The sequence below is a fragment of the Actinia tenebrosa genome, unplaced genomic scaffold (assembly GCF_029948245.1).
Source record: "Actinia tenebrosa isolate PJP-AT-01 unplaced genomic scaffold, QUT_ActTen_1.0 PGA_scaffold0__85_contigs__length_37466705, whole genome shotgun sequence".
Taxonomy (NCBI): Eukaryota; Metazoa; Cnidaria; class Anthozoa; order Actiniaria; family Actiniidae; genus Actinia; species Actinia tenebrosa.
Window position 1 is genome coordinate 10,719,225 of NW_028292569.1, and position 14,283 is coordinate 10,733,507.

Below are 14,283 nucleotides of genomic sequence, written 5' to 3' on the forward strand. Positions count from 1 at the left end.
TGAGTGACTAGATCCAAAAAAAATTAAACGCAGTATCGGAATCCTTTCAAAGATTAGATATTATGTAAGCCGGCAAGTACTCGTTCAGCTTTATTATACTTTGATTTACCCTTTTTTATCTTATAGTTGCATCACCTGGGGAAATACTTATAAAACTTCTCTTCAGTCTCTTATTACTTTACAAAAAAAGATAGTGAGAATAATTGCCTTTTCAAATTAGGACTCTCATTCCAGTCCACTCTTTTTCAGTCTAGGAATACTTAAATTGGAAGACTTGATATACTCAAATAGTGCTCTTTTTATGTATGACTATAATTCAAACAGACTACCAAATACGTTTATAAACTTTTTTAAAAACATACATGAAGTACATCAATACAACACTAGATTGGCATCTAAAAATAACATATTATCTTCCCAAAATGAGAACTAATTATGGAAAATTCAATATTCGCTTTAATGGTACTAAAATATGGAATGCCATTGGAGAATCTCTCAAATCTATGACTCGCAACCTTTTCAAAAAAAATCTTAAAACCTCTATAATATCAAATTATTGATAGTTCTATGATTCACTTCTAGTCCAGCTGATAAGAGCACAGCCCATTTTGTCTTGTCTAATGTCTTGTCTTGTCACCGGCTTATCTTGTCTTGTCGTTTTTTGTTTTTGTCTTGTCTTGTCTTATCCATTGCTTTAGTCAATCAGCAACAAATAGATTTTCTCCGCATGGCTCAGCCACTTAGCTCGATTAGCTATTGCTATTTCTAATTGGCTGTGCTCTTATCACCTGCAATTTCAACTATTATTATTTATATCTGTAAACTATTGAGCACAATAAAGATTGATTGATTGCCGATTGATTGATTGATTGATTGATTGATTGATTGATTGATTGATTTGGTCAAAAAACACAAATCCTGTCCGCGGGGGACTGGGTTCTAGTACATTAACCTCCGTCTGAAACATGTCAAATCGTCTTTGTAATCTCCAGAGAATGTAAGACGCATTTCGAATTGATTTTGAGAATAACATGTCAAATTCATTTTTTGTTACTTTATTTTTATAAAGTTATGAATTTGTTGTTTTGAATCAAAAGAGTGATCAAGTCAGGCAATGAAAATCTAAGCTAGATTTGAAAACATTTCATTTTTGCCTCAAAACTTCCATGAATTAGCGAAATACTTTGTTAAGTTATAGAAAAGGATTCAACTTCTGACATTAATTAAATCAATTTTCAAAACAGCGCAAATAAAGGGTAAAAAAGGAGATGCGCGAAATGTATGCGCGGTAGCAAGGGTCCGGAACTACCTTAACTATATTTTTCGCTAGTCAAATAGAATATGAAGTATATCTGTGTAAACTCGATGGCGTAGTGTCTACTGCTTATCAATATGCAGTAGACACAAAAAGTTTACTTGCGCATTCAGAACATCAAGAAGTTAGGTGTTACAGAAGATGTGTGAAAATTGGCTTCGTAACATTTTTAAATTAAAATCTCTTTCTGATCCTGAAGCAATTTTCGTTTGACTGTGAAGTGCTTTCGATATTTTCTAATATTTTGATTGGCTGATTTATTTCTTTTGAGGTGGCCTTGTCTGCGCCTTGTTCATGCAGTGGTTCGGGTACTTGATTTGATGGAGAGTAAATTCTAGCCAATGTGACTGGTCGTCCTGATTCCTCACCTACAAAATGGACAAGAAGCGCAATAGTAGCCATTGGTCTTCAGGACATTACCCAAGGGACCTTTGCTGTCTTCTACTATAGAATTCCGGTCTACAGTCCGATCAATTAGTATGTACCAGCTGCCAATCAATATCACCTTGTTGCCAAGTGATAAAGAGAGGGCGGAGCCGGCCGGTCACGTGCCGTAAATCGCATGCTCTTTTTCGTTGACTGCTGTAATTTAAGACAGTCCTGTAATTCAAAACAGCCGAACTAGAAATATCAATACTATGCTCGTGAACACGAATTTGCAACCAATCTCTAAGCGATTACTTCGAAGCGAATATTTCTAAGAATAGTCAATAAACGTGATGGGAAATATCTTTTTTTGGTTAATAAATAAATAAAATATAAATAAAAATAAATTGTATTTAACAGTGGCATTTCTACAGAGTAGCTATTCATCCACTTTAATTCCAATTAGAATTTAGGAGTTAATTTTTACGGAGGGATGAAAGCCGGAGAACCCTGGAAACACAGAGAACCAACAAACAACTCTACTCACTTTCGACACCGATCTCAGCGGGACTCGAACCCGGGTTGGTGAGAGGCGAGCGCTCTGACCGCTACGTTTTTGTTCTTTTAGCTACGCCACTGCATAATTAACTATTCATTACTCAGCTACTCTAGCAGTATTCTCTGCACGAACAAGCAAAGATCGGTGAGGAGAACAGTGTTTGAAGAGCCAGGTTTACTATAAAGCGATATCAACAAATTCATTTAACATGACATATATATATCACTCGACGAAATAATGGATTTGGTCATCATATGTCCGCTTGGCAAATGTTGGGCAAATATGGTGCTCTATATTTGCCCATACATTTGCCTATGCAGGCAAAGGTCGGGGTAAATTTCTAATAAATTTGCCATTGCTTTGCCATACATCTGAACACATTGGTAAATATGTTATATATTTGCCCTTAGTTTAGACGCATTTACCCAGTGGGGATATATGATAACCGTTTTTGCCCTATATTTGCCCTATTGTCAAATGAAGGGCACATATGAAATCAACTTTGCACTAGGCTTTGCCCCATATTTACCTGGGGAGCAAATACAATACCCCAAACTGAGTATATCCGATGTGAGGTTTCCGTTTCAATTTATTGCAATCAAAACTTTTCAAAACAACTCAATAATTTTTCAACTGAATTATGATGGTTGTTGGCTTGTTTTTACGACTTACGAGGGGGGAGTGCATGCAGGTCCATCTCAGTCATATGTGTCAATTTTTTCTCCTAACGCATGACATCAATGTTGCGACCACATTAATTCAATCATTGTTTTGCTTTGATGTCATGAAAGTGAGGTTATATGCGTTGATACACACAGGAAAAAACGCGGACGATGTATTTTTAATATGCGTAAGTCGTACATGCGTTTTTTCCAGTGACAATAAGAAAACTCATTAACCCATTAACCTCAGCTGCATTTCAAACCGCTAACATCTGTAATATTATTTGAAGCATCAATTTTGTTTAGTCTAAACATATGAATTCATCTTTTTTATTGGCAATATATGCAATTTCATTCATAATTATTTTAATTCATCTAATTTTAAACTCATCAAAGAATTCATTCAATTTTCATTTTGACTATCTAGTTACTGATGCACAGTTCAAACAGTTTATTTTTGATAGCTTTGAATATTTTTCCTGGATGATACTTTACTGTCATCTCCATCATCCGTACAATTTACGTTGTAAAGGACAAACAATTAATACTCTTTCTTTGTCAATAACATCGTAAGCAGCAACAAACTGGCTGTGTATCCTTTGTATGGGAATGAATGTAGAGGGCCCTTCCATTTCAAACAAGTTTCTGCACCAAATTTCATGTGGTCTGCCAATCCTGTGTCTTTCTGGATGTCGCTGATACCATCGAACCTTTGCCATACACAATGATTCCTGCTTGCCATCAATTATAATGGTTTGTTTAAGAAAGAAATCGACAACACCGGGGCGCAAGTCAAATGAATCGGTCTCAATACTGCCACTATATTGGCCACACCAACTTGCAAGAATGAAGGAAGAACGTTCCAGTCTAGAGTCAGAGGACCCTAGCTTTGTCCCCGAATATCCAATGGTACTAATTCTCTCAAACGTATCGGTAACACATTCAATGACCGAGTGTTGAGGTAAAATTGTTTCATAAGCTTTAAAGAGATATTCTGTATAGTCATCATCAAGAACATCAATGGATCGAGGTGAAAAACATGAGTATGCATTCATATTGCTCCACTCTAAGCAACGTAGTACTTGACCAACTGAAAGATTAAGTGTTGATGGTATTGATGGGATGCTTTCGCCAAGTGTTCCTACTTGTTGTGCCTCCTGAAGAAGTTGAAATACTGGTTGGAAAGTTTCTCGAAATCTCTCTGGTAAAGGGATATCTCTTAGTTCATGCTTTTGGAGAAATTTTCTCATGATTTGTATTTCAACAGATCTATTGTTAGTTCGAAACGCTCCTAAAATCCCATTGAAACGTTCGAAGCTGAAAAGCCAAAATGAATATACAGGCCCGTAATCTAAAATACATTGTTTGAGGTGCAGGTGTAGATGCATGTTTGGCGTAACACGTTCCTTTCCATATCTTTTTTCAAACGATTTACAAAATTCCACTAGGTAATCATGTCCTTCTTGTAGCTCTTCAGTTGTAATAAGTGGAGAGCAAAGGTGAAAGCAGGACAATACGAATAACCTCCACAGCTCCAAATCATCTGTTGGAACGATATTCCAAATGCAGAATACAGAATACAAGAGAGTCCATGTTTTCCACTGATCAGCAGTAAATCCTCCAAACGATGTTGATATCTTTTTCGGGAGACGCCCAATAAATGATGGTGCTTTGACGTCATCTACCTTTTCCTGGATTTTATTCAAATTTTCTTTAGAAATAATTGGCGTTTCAGCATTTAGCCATACATTTTTCATTAAATGTTTTGCTGTCCCTAAAAACAAATTGTGCATAGGATCAACAACATGGTAACGAGTACAATCGAAGTAAGGCAACTGTAAGAGTTCAGAATATCTTGTTCCAGTGGAAGTTTCAATTTGGTTTCGTTCATCAGCGGTTGTTGCATTGAGTATTTTCTGAGCCTCTCTTCGATGCTCTTCATTTGTCCTTGGTGTATCGTCATCTTCGAAACCTGAAAAATCCATGCTACTAAAATCTCCGGGAAAAAATCTTGTGCACTTTGAGCACCCTCGGTGAGCAGTACATCCTAAGAAACCGCAAACTTTTCTTAGTGCAGGAATGTCACAAGCAATACAAAGGAGGGCAGCTCGAAAACATCTTGCTGTTCTACTCCCATGAGGCCGAACTTGGATGCCTTCGTGCCACAATAAGTTCAATTCGGCTACAAGTGGTTGTAAGTACGTATTGATATTCAATTTGGGCTCGTGTGGACCAGGTATTACCCCAACTATTATTACGTTTTCCTCTTTGTACCTTTCTTTTCTCGGAAGATTTAGGAGGACCATATATATGACTCCAACGCTATAGACACTGTGCTTAAAAGGCTGAAACCAGTCAACATTCAGCATAAAAGCATAATTATTAGGCTGGGCAAGGAAAGGAGTGCCGTTAAAATATTGCCAATCTTTCCACACTTGGCCATCGTAAATATCAACTAAAATATCGTCCGGTACATTCCGATTTCTCCAAATCTCACATTTTTGTACAAAGTCTGGTCGCTTAATAAAGTGAGTTAGAGTGTCTCTGATGCTTTTATAACAATAAACTTTATGTGGGTACAATTTTGTCTGTCCATTTTTCAAACGAATTTCCTTAAGCAATTCCGCTCCACAAGGTGTGCGGCGAAACAATTGACGGTGATTCGGAAAAGCAATGTGAGAACATGGTTTAGCAATGACACGCCCGAATCTTGTTGTTATGCAGTCTTGAAAACGGTATAGGGTGTCGCATTTCGGACAAACAACATACTTTGAATGCTTATCTTTAAAAGAAAGATAATTTTTCAAGAGTTTAAAGGAGCTCGGGAAAACCAATACTGCGGTTGGGAAAATGATTGGCGAAAGCTCACACAAAACCTCAAAAATCGCTTTAAAAAAGGCGAGGAGAATATCAATGCCTCGGTCTGGTACAGAAAAGTATGCAGACCAAAAGCACACAAACAAGGCAATCCAGTTAATAAGGGTCACTCGGGAACTTGCTTCGACGGCAACGCTTATTTCTGCACTAGATTGTTCAAAATCTCTTTCTACGTCTTCGATATCAATATCCCAAGTTTCAACCAATCTCCTTCTTTCATTTCCTCTTATCTCTTCATGGTCAGATTCACTGTCCAACTTGTCATCCCAAAACACTTGATCTTCTTCCTCAAAGTTATTTATTCCGTCTCCTTTAAACATAAGCAAATACGATGTATTTTATTCATTCGGCATTGTATAACTGCAACATAGTATAAGATAAAGTCTGAAACCATTATAATACAAAAAAAAAAAATGTCAGTAAAAAAAACCTCATGGGCTAAGGGACCGGTCATTATTTAAGTTGGGGGGGGGGGGGGGGGGGGGGAGAAAAAATTGGGGGGGGGGGGGGGGGGGCCTGAAATTTTTGCTAGTGAAAGTCTTGAAATTTAAAAATGACTTTTAGGGAAATTTTTTAAATTTTTTACTACAATCCATGGGGGGTTTTCGATAAACTTGGATGCCTTCAAATGGGGGGCCTTGAAATTTTTTTGCGTCACTGACAATTTCTCCTCCACCCCCCCCCCCCCCCCCCTACCTCCAACTTAAATAATGACCGGTCCCTAAATGTATAATTTTGACCCAAATTTTGCTCTGAAAATAAATGATTTCCATTGAAAATAAAATATAAATTTCTAAGTCAGCAAAACAACAATTTATAATTCGTGAAAGAAAAATGATAAATCGAAAATAAAAAACCCAAGAGACATATTAAATAAATTACTTATAATTGTATTTCTCTAACTTGACAAACATGTTTTGCCGGATACCATGCTATCTCAGGATGACCACAGTCATGAATTGATTTGGAGACAAAAATGTACAGCAATATCCATTTGAACATAGTAAATTCTTTTTGGCGTTTTAAATGAGTTATCTCTAGCTATGATTTTATAAACTCTTTGAATGAACCTTTCTGAATGAACACTGAGGTTTTAATGGCAACCATAAGCCGATTACTTAATAATGCACCCTTCTTAAAAGTAACGGTGAAAACGAGGCTAAGATAGAAATAGAAAAGAATCATTTGTACCTCTAACTTAATCTCGCTTCAATAACACTAATGCTTGGTAGTAAATCCAATAGGGGAGCTAGATCATGTGCAAATCAGCCGCTTGTTAAAGATTCAGTCTTTTATCTATGCAGTTTGACTTTAACATTTAAAGATTATATAATCTAATCATCAAATAAACGTATAACATCAATACCTTTTTGTGAAGTAGCTGGTAAGAATTCGTCACTTGATGGTTGGTTTGTATTTGGCACATCAGAGGAGTCTTGATCAGTTTGGTCCAAAACGTTTATCTCGCTGTAGTCATTAGAAGAAGTGTCGTTCTGGCCGTCAATCTCGTGAGTGAAAATACTATCATTTGAGTCTTCGTCGTCATTCCGCTGTAATTGCCATTGATTTGTTAAAGGATCATAAAATTCTTCTTTGTGACGGCAAAATACTCTGTAATGTAAATCTTCGTTACAATGAAAGCAATGATAACGCTTTGACATCGCAGAAGACATTTTGTTTTCCAGAACTATATAATTAAAAAGACGGTATGTATCATTGGGATAATTACTCAAAATCCAAGCATTTTGAATGGCTAACAGCCATATTCCAGCGTAATAAAGTTCCACGTCCATCAACCACATGCCACTGGACAAAAGCACGCCGGATCTTTATTACCGCGCCCTTTTCCTTAGAGCTGTCACTGTTGGCGGCAGATAATGGTACGATGGTTTTAGAGCTAGAAGCTAATCAAGTTTATTGCAATGATATTTCGTGAATCTAGGCTTTAGAAAAAATTTCATAACTTTATAAAATGGAGCAAATAGCTTTAAGATAATAAATATATTACTTAACATGAATCCTGGATACAACTTCAGCATTTTTATAAGACAGTTATTCCTTTTTTTATTATTAGACTTCATTATATGAACGTATATGTCATCACAAGTCACGTGATACGCCGTGATAGATAGGGGGTAGATTTGTTCGGTGGATGTGCTTATTCGTTCATTCGCCTTTTGGTCACAAACAGGTAACAAACTCTGTCGGTCATCTAGTTTCCCGCACATTCTATATCTTTGCTTATAAATTGCGTTCATTCGTCGCGATCAAAAAATGGGAAGAACATCTACACCTTTACCAGGACGCCCAATGCCAATCCATTCTGTTACTGCAACTACCAGTACAAGCAGTACCAGTAGACATACTGAAAATGGCGCCAATTCTCAAAGGCTTAACATACTTATTCCCTCTGTCCCTGGTGGTAACGAGGATGTGCTAAGAGAACACAGAAATCGCCTATTGCAAGCAACAAGCGAGAATGAGAACGTTGACCCCGACAGCGAAAAAGAAGAAATTTCTTCAAATTTCGAAACGATTGTGAAACAGTTTAAAGAACTGCAAGCACAAAACCGCCAAATACTAGCCGCCTTAAAAGAAAGCCAGCAGAACAAGGACAACAGCAAGACCAAGATTACTGTCTCAAAGGCTGTTGCAGTAAGTAAAGTGGCAATATTTAAAAAAGCAAGCTATTTTTATTGATAATTTTACTGGGAATTCTTGGCGCGAAGAGTAGTTGGTATAATTATGCAGCGGTATAATTTATGCAATGCTAAAATTGGCGGGAAACCCGCCATGGTAGTGGTTAATGCTACCAAACTTTACTATTGATTTCCAATAACAAGACACTGAATGATAATGATAATTTCCTTTTTTGTAAAGGAATTGATTTGATTTCGATTTTTTTCCCAATATTATACAATCACAGCCATACAAATAATGAAAACATTATTACTATGTCTAAGAATAACTTAAGGTACATCTTATGATTTTAATGAATTATATTATGTTATTACAGTCTGAAGTACGCTTGGTAGCAAAGAAATTACGGGACAGGGAAGAAAACCCTCTTATATGGGATTTTACTAAAGCGTAAGTATGAAAATTTAATAAAAATGATCTTGTCTGAATCATCCATAGTTTCTTTCCATATTAAGTTTCCACTTACCACTCAAATATGGCATTTCCTAATTAGTTTCAGAGATGACGTCAACGAACATATTAATAACGCAATAAGGGATAGAGTTCTGAATGTTCATAAGGATGTCTCTGCCGTCGAGTTAGAAGGTATTTATGCATTTTATATTACGAAGTGCGAAAGGCCTTATGCACCTATCAAAGTTAACTCGGGGGGGAGGGGTGAGGACAAAGGGTGGTGGTGGTCGGGGGGGGGGGGGGGGGGGGGGGGGGAGGGGGTAACAAAATCCTTTTAGAAATATTCAAATGCCGAAGGGAGGGGAAGCAGTTTGAAATAAAATAACATGGAAAGAAAAAAAAAGAAAAAAAAAAGAAAAAAAACGAAACAAAACAAAACAAAGCAAAAACAAATGGATGCTAAAGGAGTAATTGTCGGCCAAATGCCAAAATTTCTAACAAATTTTGTCTCAAGTTTTAATATATGGGTACTTGATATAATTTCAGCTGCCCTTAAAAGTCACTTTCTGACGAGAAGAAAGAGAAACAAAAGAGAGCGTTCAGGGGCCCTTGGAAGGCATCAAAAGATGCAGCGGAAAACACAAAGAAAACAAAATGTGAGTAAACTGAATTTGCAACGATTATGACTTTGTTTAATAAGAAACTTTGACTGACGGTGGTTTTTTTTCTTTTTTCTTTTAGCTCCTGAAATCCAGATCCAAGGCAGCGGACTTGTCAACCTCGCTATCACCAGGGGACAAAGAGAAAGTCAAGGCAATTATGAAACTGGAGTATATGTCATCAGAGGAGTCGATGTCAGAGGCGGATGACCAGGCTGATGACGATACAGCGGACAGTGGCTCTAATAACGAAGGGGGCCCTACTAAGCAGAGTAAAGTTTTAATAAAACACCCTCTGCCATGGAGAAGCCCCCTAGCTAATCAGTTCATGGAAAGCATGGACCGAAAGGCAAAAAGGAGGCTGTCAGAGCGCAGTCTCACCATGCTTTTGAAGCGGAAAATCGGGGAGCCGTCAAGACGCCCAAGGCCATCTGGAGGTCCCGAATGGGCATTGAGAGCCTAAAGGTTTTTATCAAATCAAGGGCACTGGGACACCGAACGTGGTTGGGGTTTCTACGAGTTTTATGAATTAAATCTTGTGTCACTGTTCCTCCGTTCCTTTGGCCTGATTTCTAGGGTTTTCGTTCTTCTTTCGATTACTTGAACGTTATACTCGTTTACTTGAAGAAATCCAAAGGTCAAACGGTATAGCAGCGGCTATTTAAGCCTATTGACCTTTGGATTTCTTAAAGTAATCAAGTATAATGTTCAAATAATCGAAAGAAGAAGGAAAACCCTAGAAATCAGGCCAAAGGAACGGAGGAACAGTGACACAAGATTTAATTCATAAAACTCGTAGAAACCCAACCACGTTCGGTGTCCTTAATTAAGTTTTTGCAGTTATAAATGAAGTGTACTACTACAGAATATCTAAAAAGAATCGTACATAAGCCACAGATCGATTGGCAACTAAATATATTATGATCTCCTTTCACAAATTCTGTCACAAGATGAAACAAACACCTGTAATTAATTTACAGAACTAGCATTTTCAATTAGTTGTAGTTAACAAATTGTTCATAGTTAATCAGTCGTCAAGAAAAGGAAATTCACAATAAAAATGTTTCAGTATGATTTATGTCTTTTTTCCTGCTTCTTAGTATAGGTTAGCTATGTTTAAAGTATGAGGTGGTTGTCACGACATATATCGTTTCTATTTTTTTTGGCCTGCCATAAGTGACAATAGCTGAAGACTGATAATATAGTTAAATTTAGCAAATATGATGAGCATAATTCAACTGAGCAAATATGGCTAAGACGCGCTGGTACATCTGAGGCATTAAGGGGGCATTCATCACATATACGGTCAGAGCATATCGCATGGTATATGTAAGGCATAAATCACATATACGGCCTGGAAAAATACAGGGTATATGTAAGGCATTAATCACATATACCGCCTGGGCAAAGACAGGGTATATGTAAGGCATTAATCACATATACGACCTGGGCAAAGACAGGGTATACGTAAGGCATTAATCACATATACGGCCTGGGCAAACACAGGTTATATGTAAGGCATAAATCACATATACGGCCTGGGAAAACACAGGGTATATGTAAGGCATAAATCACATATACGGCCTGGGCAAAGACAGGTTATATGTAAGGCAAAAATCACATATACGGCCTGGGCAAAGACAGGGTATATGTAAGGCATAAATCACATATACGGCCTGGGAAAATACAGGGTATATGTAAGGCATTAATCACATATACGGCCTGGGCAAAGACAGGGTAAATGTAAGGCATTAATCACATATACGGCCTGGGAAAATACAGGGTATATGTAAGGCATGAATCACATATACGGCCTGGGGAAACACAGGGTATACGTAAGACATAAAACACATATACGGGCTGGGCAAATACGTGCACATATCAAATGAGCATTCACATTTACTACCGGGTAAATGTATGGATGATATGATATCTGCTATATATTTGCCGTTTGGGATTTTACTGGGCCATACGGACTTTGCCATCTGTGCCCATGGGATAAATGTGTAGGTACATATCATATACAGTCATTGGGCAAATATTGTTTACTATTAGTCAAATATGATATTTGCCCATATATTTGTCTATATGTTTGCATACATGACAAATCCATTTTTTCGTCGAGTTATTCAATAGAACTTGACAATATTGATATTCTTATAGCCTATATTTATGTACTTATGTTTATCGAAGTATTAAGATCATCCGCGGTGGATGTAATCCTGAGAAGGACTGTTTGATGAGACTGGCGTTTAAACTGACATTTTAAAATATCTGAGAACCCGAAAAATGTAGTTTGTTAAAAGTTCCTGTTCAATCATTAGAACGCGTTCCCCTATTTGTAGTATTTTAGCCCCATTAATCTTTCCTTTACCATATTCCAAAAACAGATCTTCTCTAGTTTGCTTCAGTTTTATACGCGAGTGTCTTTCCCAGACCTACCATTTTCACTTAGGATTTATGCTGAAATGAGGGCGCCGACGGCCAAAATCGATTTTCACGATTTTCTCAAAATGAAAGTGAAATTATTCAAAATGAACATCAGTAAGTTTATTTGGGTGGTATTTGGACCAAGAATGAGCAAAATCCTTTTTTTTTTTTTTTTTTTTTTTTTTTTAACTTGGCCACCGATTTTCGAATATGTTTTGATTTTTACTGGCATTGCCTCGCAATTGAAAACTTCTAAAAATCTACTTTTAGCCATCGCCCAATGTCAAGAGAGTATGAAGTAAGAGAGCTCATCACCGTGCCTTATGATAATTATTTAAGAATTTCTCTTTTAGCTTCGCGCGAAGCTCGAACCTAGAGAGGCCCTATCCTTCCTGACTGCCTATTTTACTCTATTTCCTTTGAGAGAACTATGACATCTGATGCATTGACATGATTGAGACATGGAGAGGATTAGGTTACCTTGTGGCAAAGAAATTAAAAGAGACTTTTTGTTAAGACAAGAAATGTTGTTGGACTAAAAAAAAGAGAGATTTCTTCCCGTGATACAATAAATCATTGATTATTTATCATATTATCTAATTTTATTTTATTTTTTTCTGACACTACCTGAAACTTAGTACATATACTTTGCATTAAGTGTACTTAACCACGTTAAATAAAATTAATGTATTGTATTGTATGTCAACTGATCCTGTTTGGTAAGAAAATCGACCAATGGAAATAAAAACGTTGGCTAAAATAATGAGTGATTTACGTTCCTAAAAATACAACTATAACTCGGTTTGAGCAACGGCTATCGCACTTTCAGAAATCTGACTGCCCGAGTCCGTCAAATCATGACATCGAAACGAATCCAGCTTGAAGAGATATCACAGCGATTTGATTGATATACCAAGTTTTGTGATTGGTTATTCAATGAAGTAATGAGAAACAAGATGTTGATCACAAAAATAAAAATAAACCCCAATTTGACTGAGCAGTTTATTTCATCTTGGGCTATATTATAAAAGCAATAAACGATAGTTTTTCGTGGGTTATTGGCGAAATAAACTACTTGGGATCGTAGTTGAGAAAACACTCGCCTAATGGCTCGCGATTTACTGCTCTTTTTCTGTTTTCTCCCAACCCGCTTCCCACGTGGTATATTTCGTCAAGTAGCCCACGGAAAACGATCATTTATTGCTTTAATGATTTAAGTGAATGGAAAGTAGGCGAATGGCGAGTAGTGTGGTTCAAAGGACGGCTTAAGCCTTTTGATAATAACCAACACTGATTATTTTAACTTATAAACGGATTGAAAGTATACAATACTAAAGCAAGAAAAGGGAACCAATGTGCCTATTGATAGGCCTATCGATAAACAAAGGCATTTTTAATTTCCGACATGAATCAAAAAATGCTTTCTTGATATTTCGTTTCAAGTTAAAAGCGAAATAATTAAATGTAGATGCCTTCAGCACAAAACACTTCAATTTTGTGGTGATAATTTCATTTTACTTATTCAAAAAACAACGTGCTTTTTTACTTTCATGTTTGACCTTCACTTGGGCAGTTTTTGTACATTATTTTAAAAAAAAATGCCTGTGTAATTTGTGTGCTCTTTTATTAGAACGTTTATTTATCATGTTTTTCAAGGCACGCAATACTAAAAAAATATATAATGTACTTGCGATGGGTGATGGGAGGTGTCATAAGAGTATATCCAAATCATTCGCCAATCCAAACCCCTACCCCCCCCCCCCCCCCCTTTCCCCCACTACTTTCATATTCTCATTAGCTGAGACACGAGGTTCAGACTAAACATTGCCAACATCCTAACCCTTATAATTTGAAAGTTTGCCAGTAAAAATATGGTTAATTGACAGTTTACAGAATATATATAGTTCTCCTCTGGACTTTTCTATCTTCCACCATTCTCTTGAATATGTTTTGTTTTCATGTTCAAAATCAGTTTGTCACAGCTGACTTTGCCAGTAAAAACTGAAGAGGAGATGCAGTTTGCAACAACAAAGGAGGCGTTTTTCTTCAGGAAAGTTATTAAAATGAGCTATATAAACAGCAGACATAACTACGTAGTATACCCGAGAGAAGTCATTAGGTACGTCGGCAATTGTTAACCTGCGCCCAGCCGGTATAATTTCTCTCAAAATACCCCTCTGTATGTCCATAAAGAAGTCACTGTTCGGTTTTGTGTTGGTCAAAGTTATTGGCTGTTATAAAGGCTACTTGTTAGACTAGCACATTATTGATTACTTGGGGGGAAAAGACATCTTTTGTTGGTCAGTTGATACTACTCGGGAT

The 14,283-nt window shown here is 36.9% G+C and overlaps 1 protein-coding gene across 1 annotated transcript; it reads left to right on the forward strand.

The window, feature by feature from the left end:
• The first annotated feature begins 7,495 nt into the window (after positions 1 to 7,495).
• On the forward strand, positions 7,496 to 9,585 carry LOC148913457 (uncharacterized). The gene is made up of 4 exons (XM_089030108.1): positions 7,496 to 8,434; positions 8,796 to 8,869; positions 8,973 to 9,064; positions 9,419 to 9,585. The coding sequence occupies exons 1-4, from the start codon at positions 8,054 to 8,056 to the stop codon at positions 9,556 to 9,558; spliced, it is 687 nt and encodes a 228-aa protein (XP_088886234.1). The 5' UTR covers positions 7,496 to 8,053; the 3' UTR covers positions 9,559 to 9,585.
• The last annotated feature ends 4,698 nt before the right edge of the window (positions 9,586 to 14,283 follow it).